General features: G+C 45.9%; 1 protein-coding gene across 1 annotated transcript; it reads left to right on the plus strand.

The window, feature by feature from the left end:
- Positions 1-2,888: 2,888 nt before the first annotated feature.
- LOC147106282 (uncharacterized) lies at positions 2,889-4,579 on the plus strand. Its single transcript, XM_086009797.1, has one exon. The coding sequence runs from the start codon at positions 2,889-2,891 to the stop codon at positions 4,479-4,481; it is 1,593 nt and encodes a 530-aa protein (XP_085865923.1). The 3' UTR covers positions 4,482-4,579.
- Positions 4,580-26,613: the final 22,034 nt, after the last annotated feature.

Below are 26,613 nucleotides of genomic sequence, written 5' to 3' on the forward strand. Positions count from 1 at the left end.
TACTATAAGCCCCAAAACATCACTAAATCTTCAAATAAATTTAAAAAAAACATCACATTTTTAAAATAAACTATAAATTACATGAAATAACTATTTTAAACAATAATTTAAATTTTTGAAAAAATTAATTACATTTTCTAACGGGGCTAAAAATAAACTTACCTTTCTTTAAAGTATTTAAAAATAATAAACCTGTGGAAAAAATGTTTTAATTTTAATTAATTCACCACTTACCTTGTAAAAAGCAGGCCTTGCGACTGCTTTTTACATGTCTAACTACTGGAGACTTACCCTCCCGGAGAAACCTGGAAAAAAACGTAAGTTCGATGCACACGCGCTGCCTCTCCTGTGCACGTGTTCGACTTCTGAACCCCTTCTTTCAGGGGAACGGAAGTGCCGGTTTCCCACGCATGCACAGTGCATGCACGAAACCGGCACTTCCATTGGGCTTATGGGTGAGTACCCCATGCGTACTCACCCGTGGAGACACGAATTTCTGGGCCATTAATGACTTAGACTTGGGTGTACAGGGCACAATTTCAAAATTTGCAGATCTCACAAAACTTGGAAGTATAGTGAACAGTGATGAGGATAGTGATAGACTTCAAGAGGACATAGACAGGCTGATGGAATGGGCGGACACATGGCAGATTAAATTTAACACAGAAAAGTGCGAAGTGATACATTTTGGTAGGAAGAACGAGGAGAGGCAAAATAAACTAAAGGGTACAATCCTAAAGGGGGTGCATGAACAGAGAGACCTGGGGGTATATGTGCACAAATCATTGAAGGTGGCAGGGCAGGTTGAGAAAGTGGTTAAAAAAGCATATGGGATCCTGGGCTTCATAAATAGAGGCATAGGGCTGGATTTTCATTGAGGAGTCGGGTAGGAGTCGGGACTACAACTTTCGGGGTTGTAATCCCGCCTCCATCAAGTTCTAGCCAACCCACGTGATTTTGACGTGATTGACCTTGTTGAGCCCGCCCAGCGGGCTCAGCAGGCCAATTAAGGGCCACCCAGCAACAGGTGACATTGAGGATATAGAATGCAAAATATGGTAACAACTCGCTTCGCATAGCCAAGGACCCTGTCAATCTAAAATGGAGGATCCTGTCAGCATAAAATGGTGGTGAAATGTCGACATCGCTGAGTCACTTGCATATTGTAAGAAATGATCATGTTAACTCAAGAAACTGTGAAGGCAGCAGGAAGTAAAATAAAAGAAGCTAAACTGATCTGTGGCTGCTAATATGGCTGGCACCCACGATGTCACACCTTGCTGGTGGAAACAGTGTAGGGCGGAGTGCAGAGGTTATACAGACAATAGGCGATCAGAAGACACATTACCATGATTGCAAACGCATTACCATAATGATTAGGTGATCGTGAAACCATTACCAGGATATTTACTTAACTAGAAACCATTCAGTGAAATGTGACTTCTTTGTTTCATACTGCCAGGCCAGGAAATCAAATTAAATGTATACGTGTACAGCTCGGGATTGGTGCAGACTGTACGATGTGTTAATGTCTTCTCAAATGCAAGTATAATAATGTGGCACACTGTATGAAAGATTGCTTGCTCTGGTTTAACCTGTCGGACTCGTCTGGAGTCAGGACTGTGCTGTATCAGAGTAAGTCTCCCGGGATGACGGAATAAAAACTGTTGAACTCAACCAGTATTCGACTCAGTGTTTGTACTGAACCAGATTGAGGACCAAAAGAATCCGTTTCAACATTTGGTGTTAGAAGTGGGATCTCAACGGACGATCACCGAGAATTCGCGAAATTAAGAGCCGAACTAGTTTTGGACGTGAGAGGAGGAAATGGGTCCCCGGAGTGAGTATGTTTAAATTTACCACCTCGGTTTTCCTCTGATCCGTAAGTCCGATAAAAGTTTTGCCACTCGCTAATTCTTGCGTGGTGTCCCGACGAGATCTGGGTCAATCTGGCGAATACTGTGTAAACTTAGGAAATAAGTATCCAAGTCGGGTAACGCGCCGGCCTCGTATTTCACTTGGTCCGCTCAGGCTCCGATTGGACTAAAAAGTAGATAAGTAGTGATTTTAGAGAAAGAGAAAAAGAATACTTGAAAGAAAGTAAAAAGAGAGAGTCGGGGACTCTAGAGCTGGAGCAACTTGTACTCGGGGAGTGCAAGATAAGGGTCGTATAAGTTGAATAATTAGAGTTTAAGAATACCTGTACCAGGCGGTGACAGAGACTAAATTTACGATTTGAATAATTAGGCTAAGAATACCTGTACCAGACGGTGACAGAGGCTAAAATTACTATTTGATGAATATAGACGACTCACTGTGTTTTTGTTTGGTCTAAGTATTGTAGTTATTGTATTGTGGTGTTTAGTTTTGTGTGCCGGTATCCGTGAAATATACGAGACACTTTTAAAAACGTAACTCGAATCCTGAAAGGGAGCCCTTAGTGTAAGAGAACCATGGGTAATTACCTAGACACAACAAGTGACGAGGGCAGTGCCTTACAAACATTGTGTGACAAATATCCGGATAAAGCCCAACAATTGAGACTACTCTCAGGGGGTTTAAATAAAAAATTAGGCAGCGAACAATGGCCACTAGGGGGTCCCAAAAGTTTAGAAACGGTTAAACAAGCTCAAGGAATTATTTGGAAAAAGAACATGGGAAGCAAGACTAAAAAACTAATTGGACTCTGGCGACAGTACTGCCAAGAAATTAAAGACAGTTCCCTATTAGCCAGCTGGCAAGAAAATGCTGTTAAATTAGGAATAAAGTTAACCAAAGGAGGAAATCCTAAACCCATTGAAATACTTAAGAAAGAATGTGCACATGAGAAAAGGTCAAAATCTGAAAAGGCGCCAGATAAAAAGGATAAAAATGAACTACGTAGTTCAATGGTTGGCCTTAGGTTGAAAGAGGGAGATGGAACAGATGAGGACTTAGACAATTGGATGTACAGAACTCCTAATGCGCCACCTCCTCAGCCACCCCAGTACATCCATATTTACCCCTCCCTTCCAACGTCGGCCTCACTAGCGATGCCTAATACTACCCCTCCAGCAACCCTCTCCGCAACCAGTCCCCCAGTCACTCCAGGAATACCCCCAACCACCTTACCCGATAGTGCCACAGGCGTTACTGATCCCATAAGTAGTCGGACCCGGTTACAAACGGCAGGACAGACAAACCCTGTGCCAAATTATACTCCTACCCGGAGTGATAAGAAAAAGAAAAAGAAGGAAGAAGAGAAACGGGAAAATAAGAAAAGAGTCAGACAGTTAGTTCAACATAAATCCACTCAGGAAAGCGACACTGAGTCATGTAGTGACTTTACCGATTCGGAGGATGATTTATCACCTCCTGAGGATCATGAGTCAGAATCAAAAAATCATTCCGGTAACCCACCCAGGAACCTTCCAGTGAGAAAGATGCCAAACCCAGATCAGGCTACTGCCGCAGCTAACCCCACCATAGATGTATTCTTCCAATGGAAGACTAATGAATTAATGTCTATCCTAACTAATGCGCCGGATCGCCACAAAGCGCCTCAAAAGTTTGTGGACTTTTTACGAACCACCATTCAAGTGTACAACGCTGAATCCCGAGATTTATGGGCTTTAATCCAACAAGTACTGACCCCCTCGGAACATACTCGATTCTTAACTCACTTGCGACATGCTAATCTGGCAGCCCTAAATGTGGCCATGGGGAATGACAATGATAGAATAACAGCCATGCTTACGGCTGCTAGTCAAACACTTCAGAAGCCTATTAACATATCCAATGTCCTAGATACTAAGCCAAAGAAAGATGAGGGACCTGAGGAATTTTTGGAGAGATTCTGTGAGGTTTATCAGGGACAGTCGGGGGACACCAATTATCAAGGAGGAGCCAATTCACCCCAATTCTGCGCCATTCTGATGAACTGCCTTCCGGCTGCGGTAGCAACCGCAATTAAAACCAATAATATGAACTGGGCAGAAAATAGCCCAGCTCAAATTACTAGAGCCATAAAATATTATTGGAAAGAGAGTAAAGGTTTGGAGAACCAACCCCAGAAGACAATAAAAACAGAATATGTCGTGAAGGAAGTCCCAATTCAACCACACACGATAGACAGGACAGGGTATCAGATGGAACCTCAATACTGTACCCCTGGATGGGTAGACTCTCAGAATTATGGATATTACACTCATCCAAACGGCCCCGATGCTACTGCATACGGCCAACCCTACACCCCTCCACAACAGAATTACGGAGGTAGAGGAAGGGGTAGAGGACAAGGATGGGGATACCAAGGTCCAAGACAAGGGCAGTGTTATAACTGTGGAGAGGATGGCCACTGGGTCAGAGACTGCCAATCCTTAGCCTCTGGAGACCCACCTAGGAGAGGCAGGGGAAGATGGAGAGGAAACAAAGGAGGACCTAGAGGAGGCAGGGGAGGATATACCAATTTCTCCCAGAACAATCCATTCCCACAGAATTGACTAGCTAATCTAGTGGTCAGCACTTTACATTCGGACCGAGAACCCTTATTAATGTTGCAAATCCAGGATCAATGGTATCCCTTTTTAGTAGACACTGGAACCGCCATGTCCTCTGTCCAATCGGACCTTAAACTTCCCCGATCCAACAAGACCCAGGAATTATCAGGCTTCCAAGGTCAAATGACCAAGTATGCTATGTCAGAACCAGTTCAGGTGACCTACAAAAATCAATCTGCAACCCACCAATTTGTAATAACTACCGGCTTGGACTGCAATTTAATGGCCAGAGACTTACTATGTGCATTCCAACTCAAACTTGATTGTGGTGATGAAGGAGTAGCAATAGGACATTGGGCAAATAAAAGGCAATGTTATGTTTCGACTACACCTCAATGGTGGTCGCTCGACCTCAATGCATCCTCCTATCATGTGACACTGGCATATGATCGAAGTGGAAAGGATAGGACCCTTGAGGAGTATTTTAAAGATCAGGAAGGTACCGAATGGACAATCTACCTCAAGGCTGTAGTAACTGGACCTGAGGGAAAAGCAGAGTTTGTGCAGGTTCCCTTACACTTGTGGAAGCAGCCTTCGACAGTGGCCCCTCATATCACGTGGGAAGTTAACCAGCCTTTCCATGCCAAAGATTTGGGGCCCATGGTAAAACGAGCGATAGATCAGGCAAACCCTGAATGCCACCAACCGCAACAGTTACCCGGAGGTCTGATGGTCCAATTTTACCAAAACCCTGAGCCTAGCCTGACAGTGGTGCACCGTCATGTAGGGAAAGACATACTGGAGTATGTGAATCCACAGGTATGGGCAGAAGACCCAACGCATGTAGGTCTAACCGGCATAAAACCCATTGAGATCCCAGTGAAGGAAAATGTGACCTTGCCGACGGTACGACAATACCCTTTGAAACACCAAGCTTTTCCGAGTATAGACAGACTCATTAAGGGATTGTTGGAGCAGGGGATTTTGGTAACTTGCCAATCCAGTTGTAATACACCCATCCTGGCTGTTCCGAAGCCTGGTAAGCCTGATCAGTTCCGCCTAGTGCAGGATTTACGAGCAATAAATGCGATTGTTCAGCCATTTCATGCGCTAGTCCCTAATCCAGCACACATCTTGGCCTCGATACCTGCTGATGCTACAGTTTTTGCGGTAGTCGATCTCCAGCACGCCTTTTTCTCCCTGCCATTGGCCACTACTAGCCAATACCTTTTTGCCTTCACTTACAACGGTCAGCAGTATACGTGGACTCGATTACCCCAGGGCTTTGTGAATTCACCTACCCTGTTTTCGCGGTGCCTTCAACAGCAATTACAGACACTGACATTAAATTGTGGCTCCAATCTGATCCAGTATGTGGATGACCTTCTCATTGCTAGCCCTGATGAGCTAAGTAACAGAGAGGACACTATTCAGTTGTTGAACTATCTCTCAGAATTAGGATATGTGGTATCTCCAGCGAAAGTATTGGTGGCTCAGAAGACAGTTAAATTTCTTGGAGTTATGTTATCAGCCGAAAACCGCAGTTTGGAAACTAGCAGAATACAGCCAATATGCGAGACGCCAACCCCTAAAACGGCCAAACAAGTCAGGCAGTGGCTGGGAATGGTTAATTATTGTCGACAGTGGATACCTAATATTGCAGTATTAACCAAACATCTGACTCCCTACACGGCTAAAGAGGGAGAGTTTGAGCTGGAACTAGAGGCACAGCAGGCATTTGAGGAATTAAAACAGGATCTGGTCCAAACACCAGCCTTGGGATGACCCCTGTATGATAGGCCATTCCAGTTATATTGCACAGTAATGAACGATTGCTCAACAGCAGTTCTGACTCAGAAGCATGGAGATAAGCATCGACTGGTAGCTTATTATTCATCAAAACTGGATCCGGTAGCCTTAGGACATCCCTATTGCACCCAGATCCTTACAGCCATCTACAACAGTCTACAGTCAGCTGCTAATATGACACTTCAGCAGGACATTACCATGTATAGCTCTCACTCAGTCACTGCGTTATTGGGGCAATTGCAGACCCAACACCTGACTACCGCCAGGCAAAATAAGTATGAAATATACTTACTGAACAATCCTCGGCTAGCATTTAAACACTGTAGCACTATCAACCCTGCCAGTTTCCTTGCATATCCGCCCTCCGAGAGTGATGAACCAAGCCATGATTGCTTAAACCTCATTAAGGATGATACCTCAGTCCGACCTGACCTGTCTGACACTCTTATTGCAGATCCCGATATTACCATGTATACGGACGGCAGTTCTTCAGGTGATGAGATGGGAAAACGAATTTCTGGTTATGCAATTGTAAATCAGGAAGGTGTCACCTTAGAATCAGCAGCCTTTGAATCCCCTTTTTCTGCCCAGCAAGCCGAACTGTTTGCACTCATACGAGCTTGTACTTTGGGAGAAGGATTAAAAATCAATGTACATACAGACTCTAGATATGCCTTTGGAGTAGTTCACGACTTTGGACAATTGTGGAAAAATAGAGGTTTTCTGACTTCTTCGGGCAGCCCGATCTCTCACCGTCAGTTAGTCTCAGATCTCTTGCAAGCCCTTTTACTCCCCAAACAGATAGCTGTGATTAAATGCTCTGCCCATACCACTGGCCAAAACCCGGTAGATATAGGAAACCGCCGCGCTGATGAGGCGGCCAAAAATGCTTCTAGGAGTCACCAAATGATTGTGCCCCGAATGATGAGGCAGACTAAAAATTCCAAAAAGAATCAGTCTACCTCGGAAAAACTAATGCCAACCATGCAAGAGGTGATTAAGTTGCAGGAGGACGCTCCTGATAGTGATAAGCATTTGTGGAGAGAATTGGGATGTGTATATAACCCTTTATCAAAACTCTGGACTACTCCCGCGGAACAGACTTGCATGTCTGATGAGCTAGCTTTATGGGTTATTGAATGTGTACACTTTGCAACTCATTGTGGTGCCAGGGCAGTGGGTGATTTGCTTCTAAGTACTTGGTGGCATCCAAGGCTTCAAGCAATAGCACAGAACATTAGCGATCGATGCCTGATTTGTCAACAACACAACCCTGGAAAGGGAGTGCCTTGCAAATGGGGAAAAACCCCTTTACCTGAGGGTCCCTTTGAGACCCTGCAAATGGACTACATTGAGTTGGAAAGATGTCAGTGTTACAAATACGTACTTGTCATTGTAGATGTATTTAGTAAATGGATCGAGGCATATCCAACCACAGACAATAAAGCCTCTACTGTTGTTAAGGTATTGCTGAGAGAGATCATACCTCGGTATGGTATTCCAACTCGGTTAAGTTCTGACAACGGTCCTCACTTCACTGCCGAAGTGAACAAGGAACTTTGTATCCAGTTGAACATTTATCAGCAATTGCATTGTGCTTATCGACCACAGGCTGCAGGACTTGTCGAAAGAACCAATCAGACTCTGAAGAACAAACTTGCTAAACTGGTAGCCGAAACCGGCTCCACTTGGTTGAAATTGCTTCCTGTGGCTCTCTTTCAGATCCGCACCACACCAGCGGGTAAAGCACGACTTACACCTGCTGAGATTATCTATGGTAGACCACTCAAGACTCCCTGGAACCAAAATGCTCCTACAACAGTGCATTTTCACCATATGACTGAAGAAATGACGACCTATGTCTTGGCTCTTACTAAGGTTTTGCGCGGGCTGCATTCACAGGTCCGTGCTGCATATGGTGAACTTCCTGACTTATCTGGTTCTCTAAAAATTGAACCAGGTTCGTATGTGATGGTTAAGAACTGGACTCATAAAAGTCTAGATCCAAGGTGGGAAGGTCCATATCAGGTCTTACTAACAACCCCGACTGCAGCTAAGGTCGAGGGAAGAAGCGCATGGGTGCATTTCCACCACTGTAAATTGATTGGAGAAACCAATCAAAAGGGGGGGAGATAATCAGTAGTAAATCAGTACAGTATATAGTAGATTTTACGAACAATCATTAATTTTATTTTGATTGATCAGCCATTGATAGGAGACTACAGAACTCGTGCTCGGCCTTGATAGAGGTGACTGCAGCTTTTACGAGGTCTGGTGTTGTGTTTGGATTGTTCTGGCCTGCTGAAATCCTACTCTTATTATACTTATTATACGATTTTAATTTTTAATTTTAAGTTTTAATATTTTAAGTTTTAATTTTGATTGTGTGTAAGCCTTTTATTTCACAGATTAACAACCGCTAGGGGACCATCTGCTTAGCATCAAGTTTCGGAGCCGGGAGAAAACAGCATCCCAGGTGGGTCGGAGCCGAGTGCTATAAAGAAGAAAACACCGCCACAGGCGGAGCGCCCACTGAAGACTGAAACCATGAAGTTGCTGCTCGTTGTTATTGGACTTTTTGGACTATTGTGCCTGACTCAAGGCGATACGGACAAATCACGGAAGAAACGTGAATTACTTACCAACACCTTTCTGCACATGTCATATGAATACGCCAAAAGCTATAACTTAACAAACTGTTGGGTTTGCAGTCACATTCCTATCCATAGTAAAAGAGGGATTCCCTTGAGACCCATCCCGTTCAATGCCACAGAGATGGCGGAGTGGGTCATGCGCCAGAACGCCAGCGGCGTTTATAAAGATTCATACAACCAGGAGGGCGACAGGGACAAATGGAAGTCGGCAGGTTACGACCTAACCACTTTCCAAGGGTGGTACCAGCCTAATTATAATCGGAACAGCCAGCCTCCAGCCTTAGTCCTTACTAATACTTCAGGAGTTGGTAGGCCGAAGGGGCCAATATGTTTAACGAAGAGTGTGCCCGGAGGTACAGAAGTAGGACGCAGTAAATGTTTCCAAAATGTTAATGTAACAAAATGTATTTGCACCAGAGGCTGTGGCCAAGGTTTCTTCCAATTAGATCATACCGGAACCCCCAATAGGACAAGTGGGGGACCATGGGAAGGAATGGAAATCAGATGGGGATGGAGGATTCGTGAGGCATTAGACGACAATTTAATCGCATATAATGGGACCTATTTTATATGTGGTCACCAAGCCTATCCATGGTTACCCCGGGATTGGATGGGTTCGTGTTACTTAGGTTATGCAGTACCTTTTATTCACCACTTGAATAAGATTGGGGAACACCACAAATTTAAGAAACACGTGACCAAAAGAGAGCTAGGAGCTTTTAATCGATTTTTCGGCGTAATAAACCCTCCCTATGGGTACCTTAGATGGTTATCATGGAATGATAAAAGGGGGGAATGAGGATATAGAATGCAAAATATGGTAACAACTCGCTTCGCATAGCCAAGGACCCTGTCAATCTAAAATGGAGGATCCTGTCAGCATAAAATGGTGGTGAAATGTCGACATCGCTGAGTCACTTGCATATTGTAAGAAATGATCATGTTAACTCAAGAAACTGTGAAGGCAGCAGGAAGTAAAATAAAAGAAGCTAAACTGATCTGTGGCTGCTAATATGGCTGGCACCCACGATGTCACACCTTGCTGGTGGAAACAGTGTAGGGCGGAGTGCAGAGGTTATACAGACAATAGGCGATCAGAAGACACATTACCATGATTGCAAACGCATTACCATAATGATTAGGTGATCATGAAACCATTACCAGGATATTTACTTAACTAGAAACCATTCAGTGAAATGTGACTTCTTTGTTTCATACTGCCAGGCCAGGAAATCAAATTAAATGTATACGTGTACAGCTCGGGATTGGTGCAGACTGTACGATGTGTTAATGCCTTCTCAAATGCAAGTATAATAATGTGGCACACTGTATGAAAGATTGCTTGCTCTGGTTTAACCTGTCGGACTCTTCTGGAGTCAGGACTGTGCTGTATCAGAGTAAGTCTCCCGGGATGACGGAATAAAAACTGTTGAACTCAACCAGTATTTGTGATAAAAATGCTAACTTCCGGGAAGTTATGTCATCACTTCCTATGAACTATGAACTGTGTACATACCTCACTTCCTGTAAATGTCACTTCCTGTTGGACTGGTATAAATACTGGTCTGTTCAGTATTGTAAGAGGCTTCTACCAGAGGCATGGTAAAGACCTCTCTTGTATATAGTGTGTTTATAAGTTACTTAAAGCTTACTTTAAAGTTACTTGATGGTCAGTCTCCTTTTCTTACATCAATTTAAGTAACTTAGTATTTACACTGACAAATACTAGACCTTCAGACAAACTCGGAAGTTAAGGATCCAGGGAACCACCCATCATGGATAAAATCCTTAGACCTATTCGTCTGGACTTGGACCCGAATACACCAGCAGCTGGCAGGGTATGGAAGCATTGGTATCGTACTTTTGAGAATTTTCTGGATGAATGTAAAGTGGATGCTCCTGCTAAATTGAAGATACTTGTCAATTATGTGACCCCAAAAGTGTTCGAATATGTTGATGAATGGGATAATTACGAAGAGGTGATTCGGGCACTTAAGAAACTGTATGCGAAGACCCCAAATGAGGTCTATGCTAGACATCTACTGGCCACAGCCCGACAAGGGCCAGGGGAATCAATTGACGAATTCCTGCAAGAACTTCGCAGGCTCAGCGTAGATTGTAACTTTCAGGCAGCCTCAGCTGAGCTGTACCGCCAAGAAATGATTCGTGATGCTTTCATCTGCGGGATTGCCTCTCCATTTATACGCCAGCGTCTACTAGAAAGTAAAACACTTGAGCTACAAAAAGCTTTTGACCTAGCTTGTTCACTGGATTTGGCAAAGAGAAATGCAGACCTCTATCAGCTGCCCAGATCTCGATCTGCTGCTGTAGCTGCAACCAGACAATTCAAGCGGTCTCAGGTGAACCCTATCATGGGGGAATCTAATTCTGATAATTCTGATGAAGAAGAGGAGGACGACCCCACTTTAGCAGCCTCTTGGCAATCTAGGAAGGAATGCTTCTTTTGTGGAGATGCTTTTCACCCTAGGAAAACCTGCCCTGCTCGCAATGCAATCTGCAGTTATTGCGGGAAAAAAGGACACTTTGCTAAAGTTTGCCTATCAAGGGCCTCTACGAGGGCCAATCCAGCTAAGGCCTACCGAGCTGCCCCAATTAGGGCCTATCAAGATGCTCCAGCTAGGACCTATCAAGCTTCCTCTCGAGCTCTCTCCCGAAGAAGCACACCGAGAGTTTTAGCCACTCTCTGTGCAACGACACCAATTACAGCTGCTTGCCCACAGAACCTGTCTCAGGCAGCCACAAAAATTTCAATTAAAGGGCATACCTTAGATGCCTTAATTGACTCAGGAAGTACTGATAGTTTCATTAAGGAACAGATTGTTGCGAAATTGAAACTACATGTCTTCCCATCGGACCAGGCAATTGCGATGGCCCAGTCATCACTTAATACCAGAATCTCCGGCTTTTGTGTTGTTGATATGACACTTCATGGTCGTATGTATCCCTCCACCCGACTTTCAGTGCTCAAAGACTTATGTAGTGATCTCCTCTTAGGGCTGGACTTCCAAAAACAGCATAAGAAACTCACCATTGAGTTTGGTGGATCCAAACCCGGACTTACTATTTCTAATATACCATCTAAATTACCATTTTGTGCATTATCAGCAGCTTCACTTGATGAACCCTCATTATTTGCCAGTATTCCGCCTCAATGCCAACCGATAATAACGAAATCGCGGCGCTTTAATCAGGGAGACCAATCTTTTATTGCGGCTGAAATCTCTCGACTTCTAGCAGAGGATATCATTGAACCATGTTCGTCGCCCTGGCGGGCTCAAGTCGTCATTGTCAAGAACCCTCTAAAACCTCACAAACAGCGACTATGCATCGATTATTCGCAAACCATCAATCAATATACCGACTTGGACGCCTACCCATTGCCACGCATTGATGATATGGTTAATAAACTGGCCGAATACAAAGTGTTCTCAACTTACGATTTAAAAAGTGCCTATCATCAGTTACCCTTGAAGGTCTCAGATAAGCAGTACACAGCCTTTGAGGCTAATGGACGGCTGTACCAATTTCGTCGCCTCCCATTCGGGGTTACTAATGGAGTGGCTGTCTTTCAACGGGCAATGGATGGCCTGGTTAAGCAGGAAAACCTAAGGGACACTTTTCCCTATCTTGATAACATTACCATTGCAGGTCACGATCAACAGGAACACGACTCCAACCTCCAAAAATTTCGGGATGCCCTCCATCGCCGTAATTTGACCCTGAATGAATCCAAATCTGTTGAGTCGCAACCGACCATCAACATCCTTGGCTACTGCGTAGGCAATAGTATCATTAAGCCAGACCCAGAAAGACTTCGCCCGCTCCAAGAGCTCCCGTCACCTAAGAATCCGGCTTCTTTACGTCGGGCTCTCGGTCTGTTTGCATACTACGCTAAATGGATTCCTCATTTTTCGGACAAAATCCAACCCTTGCTGCATGCTAGATCATTTCCACTGGGAACAGCGGCTGTTGCAGCCTTTAACCTTCTCAAAAAACAGTTGGAGAAAGCGGCTCTTCACTCCATCGATGAGAATCTCCCTTTCGTGGTTGAATGTGATGCCTCGGAGGTGGCGATCTCGGCTACTCTGAATCAGGAAGGTCGTCCTGTAGCATTTATGTCCAGGACCTTACAAGGTGCCGAGCTACATTATCCTTCGGTTGAGAAAGAAGCCACAGCCATCATAGAGGCAGTACGGAAGTGGAACCATTTTCTAGCTCGCCAGCACTTTACATTGATCACGGACCAACGATCAGTCGCCTTCATGCTCGATAATCGAAAACGAACCAAAATTAAGAATAATAAAATACAACTTTGGAGGATGGAACTGGCCTCTTTTGGTTATACCATTCTCTATCGGCCTGGCAAGGAGAATGTGGCCCCGGACACCCTCACACGGGCATTCTGCTCCACTATGTCATCCTCCACTCTCATGGATGTCCACAATGGTTTGTGTCATCCTGGCGTTACGCGCATGCTACATTTCGTACGATCACGGAATCTCCCTTTTTCCACTGGAGATGTAAAGAAAATATGCTCAGAATGCCGGCTTTGTGCGGAATTAAAACCTCAGTTCTTCCGCCCCTCAGATGGTATACTTATACATGCAACCCAACCGATGCAACGACTTAGCATCGATTTTAAGGGCCCAGTGCCCTCTTCAACTCGGAACACATATTTGCTCACCATGATCGACGAATATTCACGTTTTCCGTTTGCCTTCCCCTGCTCCAATATGCTGGCGTCCACAGTAATCTGCTGCCTTGAGCAGGTATTTTCTCTCTGTGGCATGCCGGCTTATATTCACTCAGACCGGGGTCCATCCTTTATGTCAAGGGAACTCAAGGACTACCTCTCAGAACGGGGAATTGCTGCAAGCAAAACAACACCATACCATCCCATCGGAAATGGGCAGGTAGAGAGGTATAACGGTATCATCTGGAATTCCGTACGTCTCGCTTTAAGATCTCGGGGCCTACCAGACCAGCAATGGGAAACAGTGCTTCCGGATGCATTGCACTCTATACGGTCCCTGCTTTCTACAGCCACAAATACTACACCTCATGAGCGGTTCTTTGGATTCCAGCGTCGCTCATCTCATGGAACATCACTCCCGTCATGGCTAACTACTCCTGGACCTGTATTACTCCGAAGATACGTTCGGACGTCTAAAAATGACCCTCTTGTAGACGAGGTCGAACTAACCGATGCCAACCCCACCTATGCAAACATACGATATTCCGACGGCCGAGAATCTACCGTATCATTACGGGATCTGGCTCCCTGCCCACCAGGACCTAGTGGGACATCGGGTGATGGCATTTCACCAGGAAACTCTTGGGACCTATCGGGTACCCCTCTCCAGGATCCTGATCGGACACCAACTAGCTTGGTGCCGGCAGAACCCCGTGCTCAAGGTTGCGACCCTCCCAGTACCGTGCATGAAAGTACTGATCCGCCACAGACCAGCTCTGCACCTCCCTCTGAACAGAGGCAGTCCGACTTTGAACCTATTGGGGCTCGCACTCGAAGCCATGATCTCCCCGACCCTTCACAGGGCAATCCAGGCCACACAGACTCTGACCAATGGCCAACCGCATGTAAGCGGACCAGCGACCCTCTACGACGGGAATCCAAACGGGTACGACTCTTCCTTGTTCGGCGGCTGCGGACCAAAAGGTAGACCACAGCCTCCTAATCCTGCAGGAGGGAAGAATGTGATAAAAATGCTAACTTCCGGGAAGTTATGTCATCACTTCCTATGAACTATGAACTGTGTACATACCTCACTTCCTGTAAATGTCACTTCCTGTTGGACTGGTATAAATACTGGTCTGTTCAGTATTGTAAGAGGCTTCTACCAGAGGCATGGTAAAGACCTCTCTTGTATATAGTGTGTTTATAAGTTACTTAAAGCTTACTTTAAAGTTACTTGATGGTCAGTCTCCTTTTCTTACATCAGTATTCGACTCAGTGTTTGTACTGAACCAGATTGAGGACCAAAAGAATCCATTTCAACAAAATCACAGATTGATATTTCATCTGTCAAGACCTTTTGACAGATGAAATATCAATGTTTCACAGCTGTTTGAAGCTGTCAAACACTGACAATCTGTACTCCAAGTTAATTCCTTCCTGTCAGGATGATTTAGAGATCTCCCCGGAACAGAAAGCTATATGCTGGAACTTTTGACAGATCGCGGCCATTCTGCTTTCTGTGCCAGTGAGATGAGGGACTCCTGAGACCTGAGGGAAAGAAGACTGTAAAGGCATGTAAATGTAAGTAAAACTTCTTTAAACACTTTAAGCACACCAAACACACTTACCTCTGCACTCATGCACCCATCACTCACCTGAACACCGGACATCTCGAACCCTCCAAGTCCTTCAGCCCGACGGTTCGCCTTGCTAACTTGGCATGGTTTGGAGCCGTCGGGAATCCCACATTTCAACAATGAAAATAGGGATTAGGCTAAAAACTGCCTGTTAACTACCTGTTAACAGGCAGTTAATTGACACTAAGCCCCTTCCCGCCTCGGGGAGGCGGGTTCCAGTGCGGGTCGGGTACCCGCCTCCTTGTAAACTGGCATGGTATCGGGTTCGGGGCGGGATGGGTTCGTGCCCCCCGATTTTGGGATTTTAACCCCCCACACGCCTCCAATCCCGCCTCCACGGCCCAATGAAAATCCTGCCCATAGAGTACAAAAGCAAGAAAGTTATGATGAACCTTTATAAAACACTGGTTCGACCACAACTGGAGTATTGTGTCCAATTCTGGGCACCGCACTTTAGGAAGGATGTGAAGGCCTTAGAGAAGGTACAGAAAAGATTCACAAAACTGGTTCCAGGGGTGAAGGACTTCAGTTACGTGGATAGACTGGAGAAGCCGGAGTTGTTCTCCTTAGAACAGAGAAGGTTGAGAGGAGATTTGATAGAGGTGTTCAAAATCATGAGGGGCAGCGTAGATAGAGAGAAGCTGTTCCCATTAGTGGAAGTGTCGAAAATCAGAGGACACAGATTTAAGGTGATTGGCGGAAGAACCAAAGGCGACATGTACTGTAACCATTCTATGATTCTATGATTTAGAGAGGTGGGTGAGGGAAATTGTGGATGGTAGAGCTGGGTGTCATCAGCACTCATTTAGAAGTTGACCCTTTTCATGTGGATGATGTCACTGAGAGGCAGCTTCTAGATGAGGAAGGGAAGGGGGCCAAGGATGGATCCTTGGGGCACTCCAGAGATGACCGTGCAGGGACGGGAGGAGACACCATCGCTGCTGATGTCTGGCTGGGATGGGACAGCTAGTTAGTGTAACCATGCAAGCTAGTCCCATGGTAAGGCGTAACAGGAGGATGTCATGGATGACCATGTTTAATGCAGTGGAAATGCCTAGGAGGACAAGAAGGGACAACACATCTTGGTTGTAGTCACAGATAACCACTGGTTATGGGGAAAAAAAGGCATTATCCTGTTTTTTGGTGAAGGAGAAGTTTCAGATGCATGCTCTTGTGATTTAATTAGCAAGGCATGAATTAAAGAGTAAACCATTCTGTTCTTTTACTAAAACAGAATTTTTGCCTAGTCTGGTCCTGAGATACATAAACTAGGAAGCACCCACATTCAATCCTGATCTATGCTTCGTTAGTCAATCTCAGCAGGGGTAATGGTAGGCGTGTTATAATTAGCCTTAATGTCCCTGAGCTAGGGAGGTGCAAATATTAGAGTTCCAGCTGCTAGTTGCTATCCAGTGACTCCTGCTGGAAATGATGCATGCCAAGTGAAGACAAGATTGTACTTGGCCGTGAAGCTTTCCTGCCTCCGCAACCCCCGCCCACCCCTGACAAGTTGAGTAGTCTGCTAACATTAATTTACAAGCTCATAATTCGTAAAAATTGGCCACGTGGGTGAAATATTGGCGAGCTGCTGTTATTCATAGAACTTCACACCAGCACCAGTCAGCACCTCCAGGACAGGTTAGGACAAAAAACTGGAACAACAAAGATATTTTAAACACCATCAATTACTCCTTAATTGAAAGGTAATTTAAAAAGGTATACAGCTAACATTGTGGAAGATTTTGCTACAGCCCAGCACCAACTATTTCCTATATTTGAATGATGCATTTTTATAAAAAGAGAATCTTCTTCTTCTCAGGTGACTGATGTGTCCAATGCGGGACCCACAGTTTCTGTCGCTGTTGGGGTTGTCCATGAGGGTCCTGACGTTCCAGGTCCCGAACTTCATTTTAAAGGGTGGAAGATGCCTGTGCCTGAATTCTTTTAACGTGGGGTGGCCGTTGCACACCAGCTACCACACGGGCTTGACAGAGCAAGGTCTTGGTCCAATGGCAAGGGGATCCAAGACGACTGGAGACCAGGCTCTGCTACATCGGCCTAGCACACACACACAAACAAACATACTCCTACTGTCCTCCTCCCTCCTTCCCGCAGGTCCTCTCTGACTGGGTAGGAGAGAGGGAAATGGGGAGGGAGAGGGAGACGGGGAGAGGAGGGAGGGAAAAGAGAATAAAAATACAGGTACCACTAAATATTAAACCATTGAAAGTGGAATTTATGTCACAAATCAATGGGACTGAAAATCTCACAAGGGCTGCTGGTGACAGTGAGCTGTGAAAGTCTCTCTATAAGTGCAATCAATTTGTATTTAATAGTGTAACATTGACAATTATGCTTATACCACAATTGTAATTTGATAAAAGAAAATTAGATTTCATATTATTTTATCAATAGTACTTAAGTCACAGAAATCACAGAAATCACAGAAACTCCACAGTGCAGATAGAGGCCATTTCGGCCCATCGAGCCTGCACCGACACATATCCCACCCGATTAGTCTGGACTAATTGCAAGTGTGAAGCTCACTTTAACTTTTTTTGTTCCCTGTGTGGGCAATGCTGGCCAGGCCACATTTAACGCTCATCTCTAACTGTCCTGAAAAGGTGGTGGTGGGCCCTCTTCTTGAACCACTACAGTTCTTGTGGTGATGGTGCTCCTATAATGGTGTTATGTAGGGAATCCCAGGATATTGACACAGCAATGATGAAAGAATAGCAATGTATGTCCAAATCAGAATGGTATGTGACTTAGAGGGGAATTTGGAGGTAATGGCATTCCCACGTCATTGCTGCTCTTGTCCTTCTTGGTGGTAGAGGTTACTAAGGAGGGAAATGCTATCGAAGTAACGTTGGTGAGTTGCTGCAGGGCATCCTGTAGATAGTATATAGTGCGAGTGTGGCTGTGATGAAGGAGATGGATGTCGGTGCTGATCAAGTGAACTACTCTGCCCTGGATGGAGTTGAGCTACTTGAGTGTTATTGCAGCTGTATCTATCCAGATGAGTGGTGGGTATTCCACCGCACATCTGACTTGACCCTTGTAGATGGTGAAAAGGTTTTGAATGGTCAGGCGGTCAGCTACTCATCAAGGATTACCCACCTTCTTCCCTCCTCTTGTATCCATAATGTGGATATGACTCGTCCAAATGAGGAGGAATTTCTTCACCCAGAGAGTGGTGAACCTGTGGAATTCTCTGCCACAGAGGGCAGTGGAGGCCAATTCATTAAATATATTCAAGAAAGAGTTGGATATATTTCTTAAGGCTAAAGGGATCAAGGGATATGGGGAGAAGGCAGGGACAGGGTACTGAATTTGGATGATCAGCCATGATCTCATTGAATGGCGGAGCAGGCTCAAAGGGCCGAATGGCCTACTCCTGCTCCTATCTTCTATGTTTCTATGTTTCTATGTTAAGCTTCTGGATAGGACTATAATGATGGTGATGCTGCTGAAAGTCAGGAGGTTGGTGGTTGGGCCTTGTTGGAGATGGTCATTGCGTGGCGCTTATATGGTGCAAATGTTACCTGCCATTTGTCCGCTTAAACATGGATCAGTACCCTCCAATGCCTTTATTTGAAGCAAATTTCCAGGATTTTGCCTACTATTTTGAAATCCTATTAGTAGGCATTAAAATTAGAAATTATGGGTAGATACCTCTAGATAGCCTCAAGAACTGTATGTTTTAATAATTTGTAATGGACCTATTTTAAATGTTGATGTCCCTAATTTTCACTACTCTAACTATACCAAAACTTTTTCCGTTATAAATTCTTATGTCCACATTTATAATGAAAGTTCCTATCTAAACTTGTTATATTGTAATTATACCCTCCCATCAGTGGTGGCATTGGAGTGCCTCAGTGTCGTGTTTCCCAGCTCCTCAACCTGTACTGTAGAGAAATTCCTGTGCTCCGGCCAATTTTGTTTATCTACTCCCCAAACTACTGTATGCTTTGCTATTTAATTATAAATAGTAATATAAAATCAAAGTATTATAGAAAAATAAAGACAGAATATATGACTTAAAAGTGGGACTGAATTATGTCTGTGTGGCTGGGTCCAATTATTCACTGCCTTCTAATCCCGCTGTACCTGAAGGATACATTTGGTCTTGTCTCCACATGTGAAATGCCACAGTAGATCAATTATACACATTAAATATGAAGATTAAAAATAAATATCAGTGCCAGCATATGATTTACTGTGAACTGCCATTAACAGGAGCATCCTCCCTTCAGTTTCTTCTATTTTAATTTTTAAAAAATATATTTACATTTACCATCTTTTAAAATATACCTATGTTTACCATCTGCTGATTTAAAAATTATAATTTTATAATTTAATTTTGTTTATCCTCTTTGGATGAGATATTAAACTGAGGTCCTGTCTGCTCTCTCAGGTGCATGTAAAAGATCCCATGGCATTATTCAAAGAAGAGCAGGGAAGCTCTCCTGTGTCCTGGCCAATAATTATCCCTTAACTAGCATCACTAATGAAAGATTAGCTGATGATTTATCTAATTTTTATTTGTGGGATCTTGCTGTGCGAAAATTAGCTGCCACATTTCCCTATATAATCACAGTGACTACACTTCAAAAGTACTTAATTGGCTGTGAAGCACTTGGGATATCCTGAGGTCACGAAAGGCACTATATAATGCAAGTTATAAAAGCAACTCGTCAAGGCTTCTTCAACAGCACCTCCCAAACCCGTGACCTCTACCACCTCGAAGGACAGGTGCATGGGAACACCTGCAAGTTCCCCTCCAAGTCATATACCATCCTGACTTGGGAATATATCACCGTTCCTTCATCGTCACTGGGTTAAAATACTGGTACTCCCTCCCTAACAGCACTGCAGGAGTACCTTCACCTCATGGACTGCAGCAGTTCAAGAAGACGGCTCACCACCACCTTCTCAAAGGCAATTAGGGATGGGCAATAAATGCTGGCCTTGCCAGTGATGCCTACAACCCATGAATGAATAAAAAGTTTATTTTTTCTTACAGTGTCACTGTGTCAAAGAAATTTCACTTCAGACAAGCTTTCAGACAAATTATTGAAATATCTTGTTTTCAGATTCAAGGCTGTTGAGAAAACTGAATGGAGCAGAAAGTTACTTGTAGCTAAAGAACCTGAATAAATCATATAATTCATAAACTATAAGATGTATTTGAACATCTGTATCTGCACAGGAGCGTATGTCATAGACAATGCTTGCTTATATCATCTGAAGATTCTGACTCTGAAAGCTATCTTACTTACCTTGTATTAGACCAACATTGTGCTTTGGGATCCTGGTGGATTAAACAGTTTGTGCCAAGTAATCCCGGTACATAGTATTTGACTTGGACATCTATAGCATCAAGGGTGGCTTGCACTTCACAAAAGTCCTTCTGTGTGTGTGTGTGTGTGTGTGTGTCTGTGTCTGTGTTGGGGGGGGCAGTGGGGGGAAGGGTAACATAACATAAACCAAAAATATTTGATGGGCAGTGATGCGCTATCAATTACTCATAAAAGACTGAGAGTTAAGAGAGTAACTAAAGGCTTTTATTAGCAAAGAACAGAGCATGCCTCTCGTGGTTGACTGGGTTCCAAGAAGGCAGGGGGCTGCAGGTCAATCACCTTTATACCTGGGCCTGTGTGGGTGGAGCCAGCCGAGACATGTTGAGGCATGCATAGGTACAACAGTGTGTAACAACAACAACAGTGGTTTACCACATTCACCCCTTGTTTAAAATTGAGTCCAGCGGGGTGAAGTGTACTAAAGGTTCGTGTAAGTAAGTCTATCAGGTGGCCTTGTATGCCGTCCTGATCGCCGTGGTGGCGGCGGTGATGGTGCAGCATCCAACGTTGAGTCTGGCATCTCATTGAGTGGTTGGGTGGTCAATGACGGGTCCTGGGGCTGCGGCATGCCGTCTAGCGGGGTTGGGTTGTGGGTAGTGGTGGATGGCAATGGTAGTGTTTCAGGGGCACCCAAAGGTGCGAGATCTCGTGTGGGGGCTGTGTCCTCCCGCCCGTCCGGGTACGCTACGTAAGCGTACTGGGGGTAGGCGTGGGTAGTGGTGGATGGCGAGGGGGGTGTTTCGGGAGCACCCGAAGGTGCGAGGTCTCGTATGGAGACTGTGTCCTCCCGCCCGTCCGGGTACACCACGTAAGCATACTGAGGGTTGGCATGGAGGAGGCTCACCCTCTCGACCAGGGGGTCCGTCTTATGGGACCTCACGTGCTTCCGCAGTAGGATGGGTCCTGGAGAAGTCAGCCATGTTGGTAACGAGATCCCCGATGTGGACTTCCTGGGGAAGGAGAACATTCTCTCGTGAGGGGTAGCATTGGTGGCTGTACAGAGCAGTGACCGAATGGAATGGAGCGCCGCAGGGAGGACTTCCTGCCAGCGAGAGGTCGGAAGGCCCTTAGATTTCAAGTTTAAAAGGACTGCCTTCCAGACCGTCGCATTCTCCCTTTCCACCTGGCCATTCCCCCGGGGGTTGTAGCTGGTGGTCCTGCTTGTAGCGATACCTCTCGAGAGCAGGTACTGCCGGAGTTCGGCGCTCATAAAGGATGAGCCCCTGTCGCTATGAATATAGCTAGGGAAACCGAACAAGGCGAAGAGGTCATTCAGACATTTAGTGACCGTGGTACTGGTCATGTCTGAGCAAGGGATGGCAAACGGGAAACGGGAGTACTCATCAATTATGTTGAGGAAGTACACATTGCGGTCGGAGGAGGGGAGGGGCCCTTTAAAATCGACGCTCAGCCGTTCAAAGGGGCGCGTGGCTTTGATCAGGCTTGCTCTGTCTGGCCTATAAAAATGCGGTTTGCACTCGGCACAGATTTGGCAGTTCCTGGTCATGGTCCTGACCTCCTCGATGGAGTAGGGCAGGTTACGGGATTTGATGAAGTGAAAAAACCTGGTGACCCCCAGGTGGCAGAGGTCATTGTGGAGGGTCTTCAGTCTATCGACCTGCGCGTTGGCGCATGTACCATGTGATAGGGCATCTGGGGGCTCATTGAGTTTCCCGGGCCGGTACAAGATATCGTAATTGTAGGTGGAGAGTTCGATTCTCCACCTCAAGATCTTGTCGTTCTTGATTTTGCCCCTCTGCTTATTATTAAACATAAAAGCTACTGAGCGCTGGTCAGTGAGCAGGGTAAATCGTTTTCCAGCCAGGTAATGCCTCCAATGTCGCACAGCTTCCACAATGGCCTGGGCCTCCTTTTCGACAGAGGAGTGTCGAATCTCGGGGCCCTGGAGGGTCCTTGAGAAAAAGGCCACGGGTCTCCCCGCCTGATTAAGGGTTGCAGCTAGGGCAAAGTCGGATGCGTCGCTCTCCACTTGGAAAGGGATGGACTCATCCACTGCGTGCATTGTGGCCTTCACAATATCTCCTTTTATGAGAGTGAAGGCTGCACAGGCCTCTGCTGTCAGGGGGAAGGAGGTGGACTTGATGAGGGGTCTGGCTTTGTCCGCATAGTTGGGCACCCACTGAGCATAGTACGAGAAAAACCCTAGGCATCTCTTCAGTGCTTTTTGGCAGTGGGGGCGGGGGAGCTCCATAAGGGGGCGCATCCTGTCGGGGTCGGGGCCGATGACTCCGTTCTCCATTACACAGCCAAGAATGGCAAGGCGCTTGGTACGAAACATACATTTGTCCTTGTTGCATGATAGGTTCAGCCGCTGGGCCGTACGGAGGAATTTCTCTAGATTAACATCATGGTCCTGCTGGTCGCAGCCGCAGATGGTGACGTTGTCTAGATAGGGGAAAGTGGCCTGGAGCGCGTTCTGGTCGACCATCCGGTCCATCTCCCGTTGGAAGACTGAAACCCCGTTGGTGACGCCGAAGGGAACTCTGAGGAAGTGGTAGAGACGACCGTCAGCTTCAAAAGCTGTGTACTGGCGGTCCTCAGCCCTGATGGGGAGCTGGTGGTATGCCGACTTCAGATCAATCGTCGAGAACACCCGGTATTGTGCTATCTGATTGACCATGTCAGATATGCGGGGGAGTGGGTATGCATCTAGCTGGGTGTAGCGATTGATCGTCTGGCTGTAGTCAATAACTAGGCGCTGTTTTTCGCCAGTCTTCACTACCACCACTTGTGCTCGCCATGGGCTGGTGCTACTTTCAATAATCCCTTCCTTCAGGAGTCTTGCTGCCTCGGATTTAATGAAGCTCCTATCCCCGGCACTGTAACGCCTGCTTTTGGTAGCGATGGGCTTACAGTCGCGGGTGAGGTTAGCGAACAAGGGGGTAAGGGTGGAGAGGCTGCAAATGGTGCGCGGCGGGCGATTTAAAAGCTGCTGGCTGCAGACTGTGAGTGGGGGGAGGGGTCCGTCGTACGCTAATGTGACACTCTTAAGGTTGCACTGAATATCCAACCCCAGTAGAACAGCAGCGCAAAGATGGGGCAGGACCAGGAGTTTAAAATTTTTGTATTCTGTGCCCCTTACTGAGAGGGTCACTACACAGTAGCCACCGACGTCCGCTGACTGGGCTTTGGAAGCCAAAGAGATCCGATGTCGCGTTGGCAGGACCGGGAGAGAGTAACTGCGCACCGTGTCGGGGTGGATAAAGCTTTCCGTGCTCCCGCTGTCAAAATGGCAGGTAGTGGCGCGGCCGTTTACCTTAATGTCCATCATGGACCTGGACAGTTGATGAGGGAGAGATTGGTCCAGCGTCACGGAGGCCAGCGTATGGTCGAGCGAGTCGATGTGGTCGTCAGATGAGGCGGTGGTTGAGTCAGGGTCCCCCGTGGTTGAAGTTGGAGACGTCCGAGATGGCGGACAAAATGGCGGCGCCCATGGTCCCGATCCCCACGCGGCTGGGGGAGCCCAAGATGGCGGACAAGATGGCTGCCCCCACGGTTCGCATGCGGCGCTGCTGGCGTTAGCGGTTTTACCTTTGCAGGCGCTGACATAGTGTCCTTTCTTCCCACAGCCGGAGCAGGTAGCGTTTCTCGCCGGGCAGCGTGCTCTGGGGTGTTTTGCCTGGCCACAAAAATAACATTTCTGTGCCTTGGACATCGCAGCAGCAGTTGAAGGTGGCGGTCCCATGACCCAAGGTTGTGGCGTCCACGTTGCGGAGCGGTTAGGGGAGAAGGCGTCCATATTCCTGTGGGCCGCGTCGAGCGAGAGCGCGAGGGACACTGCCTTTCTCAGGTCCATTTCTCCCTTTTCCAACAGTCTCTGCCGGGAGTAGTCGGACCTTAGACCCGCAACGAAAGCATCTCGGATCAGTCCCTCCGTGTGTGCTGCGGCTGATGCTTCTTTGCAATCGCAGTCTCGGCCGAGTATCCGTCGTGCCCGTATGAAGGCCTCCACCGATTCCCCGGGCTGCTGTCTGCGGGATCTTAAGAGGTGCCGGGCATAGACCGTATTTACCGGGCGTGCGTATTGCCTTTTTAGCAGACCGATAGCCGCCGCGTAGGTCGTCGCGTCCTGGATTATTGTATAAACTTGGTGGCTCACCTTTGAGGCCAGGATTTCCAACTTGTTTTCGTCCAGGGTCACAGTTGAGGCTTGCAGGTAGGCCTCGAAGCAACGCAGCCAATGCGTGAATTTGGTAGCCGAACCCGCTTCTTGGGGGTCTAGGTCCAGGCATGTTGGTCTGAGGGCTCGCAGCAGCTCCTGTTGCTCAGCGTTTGGTGCAGCAGCCTGCTGTTCAGCGTTTGGTGCAGCAGCCTGCTGTTCAGTGTTTGGTGCAGCAGCCTGCTGTTCAGCAAATGTCGACATTTTGTTTTTGCTAATAAAATTGATGCGCTATCAATTACTCATAAAAGACTGAGAGTTAAGAGAGTAACTAAAGGCTTTTATTAGCAAAGAACAGAGCATGCCTCTCGTGGTTGACTGGGTTCCAAGAAGGCAGGGGGCTGCAGGTCAATCACCTTTATACCTGGGCCTGTGTGGGTGGAGCCAGCCGAGACATGTTGAGGCATGCATAGGTACAACAGTGTGTAACAACAACAACAGTGGTTTACCACAGGCAGCATGTTCCCCTCATTCCTTTCAGTCATTATGCCAATACCTGAGTCAGACAGCACCTAATATTCCAGGGCGCTGTTGATGTTTGATTGGGCAGCCTGGATTATTGATGGGACCCTGGAGTAGTCGACCTGACACTGAGGGTTAGGATTATTGGTTTGGCAACACTACACAGTGATGGGTTTCAAGCATATGTCAGGATGAATTTACACAACAGTATTGTGGGTGCAAGGCTGGTATAGTATAAATCCAGAGTCAGTGCTGCCTTAGGACTGAAGCAGAGAAGTGAGAAGATGTCTCACTCTGCTTCACTACAGGGTCAGGTTTGGCCCTAATTGAGCATAAAATACAAACTGTAGCATTGGTGCAAGATGAAACCATCTCGTCTAGCTTCTAATACCTTTTATTGTCTCTTTTACTTCTTTTGTTTCTTTTATTCTTTTGTCAGATCGCAGCCCTGCCTCCGATCTATCTTCTTTTCTTTCCAGTTTTGAAGAAGGGTTCGACCCGAAACGTCAACTCAAATTTCTCTCCACGGATGTTGCCTGACCTGCTGAGTTTTTCCAGCATTTTCTGTTGTTATTTCGGATTTCCAACATCCGCAGTATTTTGCTATCGTACCAATGCTACTGTTGCAGTTATAACACAAGATTACACACATTTAAGCACAAAATACTCCATAATTAAGGCAAAAATGTGAGATTTATCAAGTTAAAGCTGTTACAAGATCTATTTTCTAATGTCCCAGATAAAGTAACTTATTTGATCACTATATGCATTTCTTAATGTACCAAATCACCTTTCCCATCTTGCATTCCAAACACTAAAGGGGAGGAATTATTGCTTATAGGTAAGTTTAGAAAGCTGTGAGGGAGAAGTCTGTTACAATGCTTTTCTTTGTTTTGCTGCACATTACATGCTCCTTAATAATTGTGTGAGATTGCACATGGGCATAGGTGGGAGGTGGGGGACGGAGAGAGTGCTTAGGGTCTTCATATAAATTTAAAACATTTTATTGGATCACACCTTCTTTCGAAGGGATGTGCCTTAACTCACTTGATAGAACACCGAGACAATGGATGTTCTTCCAGAACTGGTCAGTTCCGCAATTCAACCAGTGAAAATTGATTATTTGGGGCTTGCTCTTCTAAATGTTCATTGGAATATTGCAGCGAATTGCAGTGACATTATTGATAGAGTAGCGACAAATAACTGGCGCTTGGACTTTGTGCTTTCCAGTTTTTGTCCAAGACAATCTAATTTTTTTTTTCATTTGCTTTAGTTGAATTGTTTAGAATAATGGAAGTAATAATGTTTCT

This window comes from Somniosus microcephalus, chromosome 16 (assembly GCF_052327205.1).
Source record: "Somniosus microcephalus isolate GS21.2 chromosome 16, FLI_Smic_1.0, whole genome shotgun sequence".
Taxonomy (NCBI): domain Eukaryota; kingdom Metazoa; phylum Chordata; class Chondrichthyes; order Squaliformes; family Somniosidae; genus Somniosus; species Somniosus microcephalus.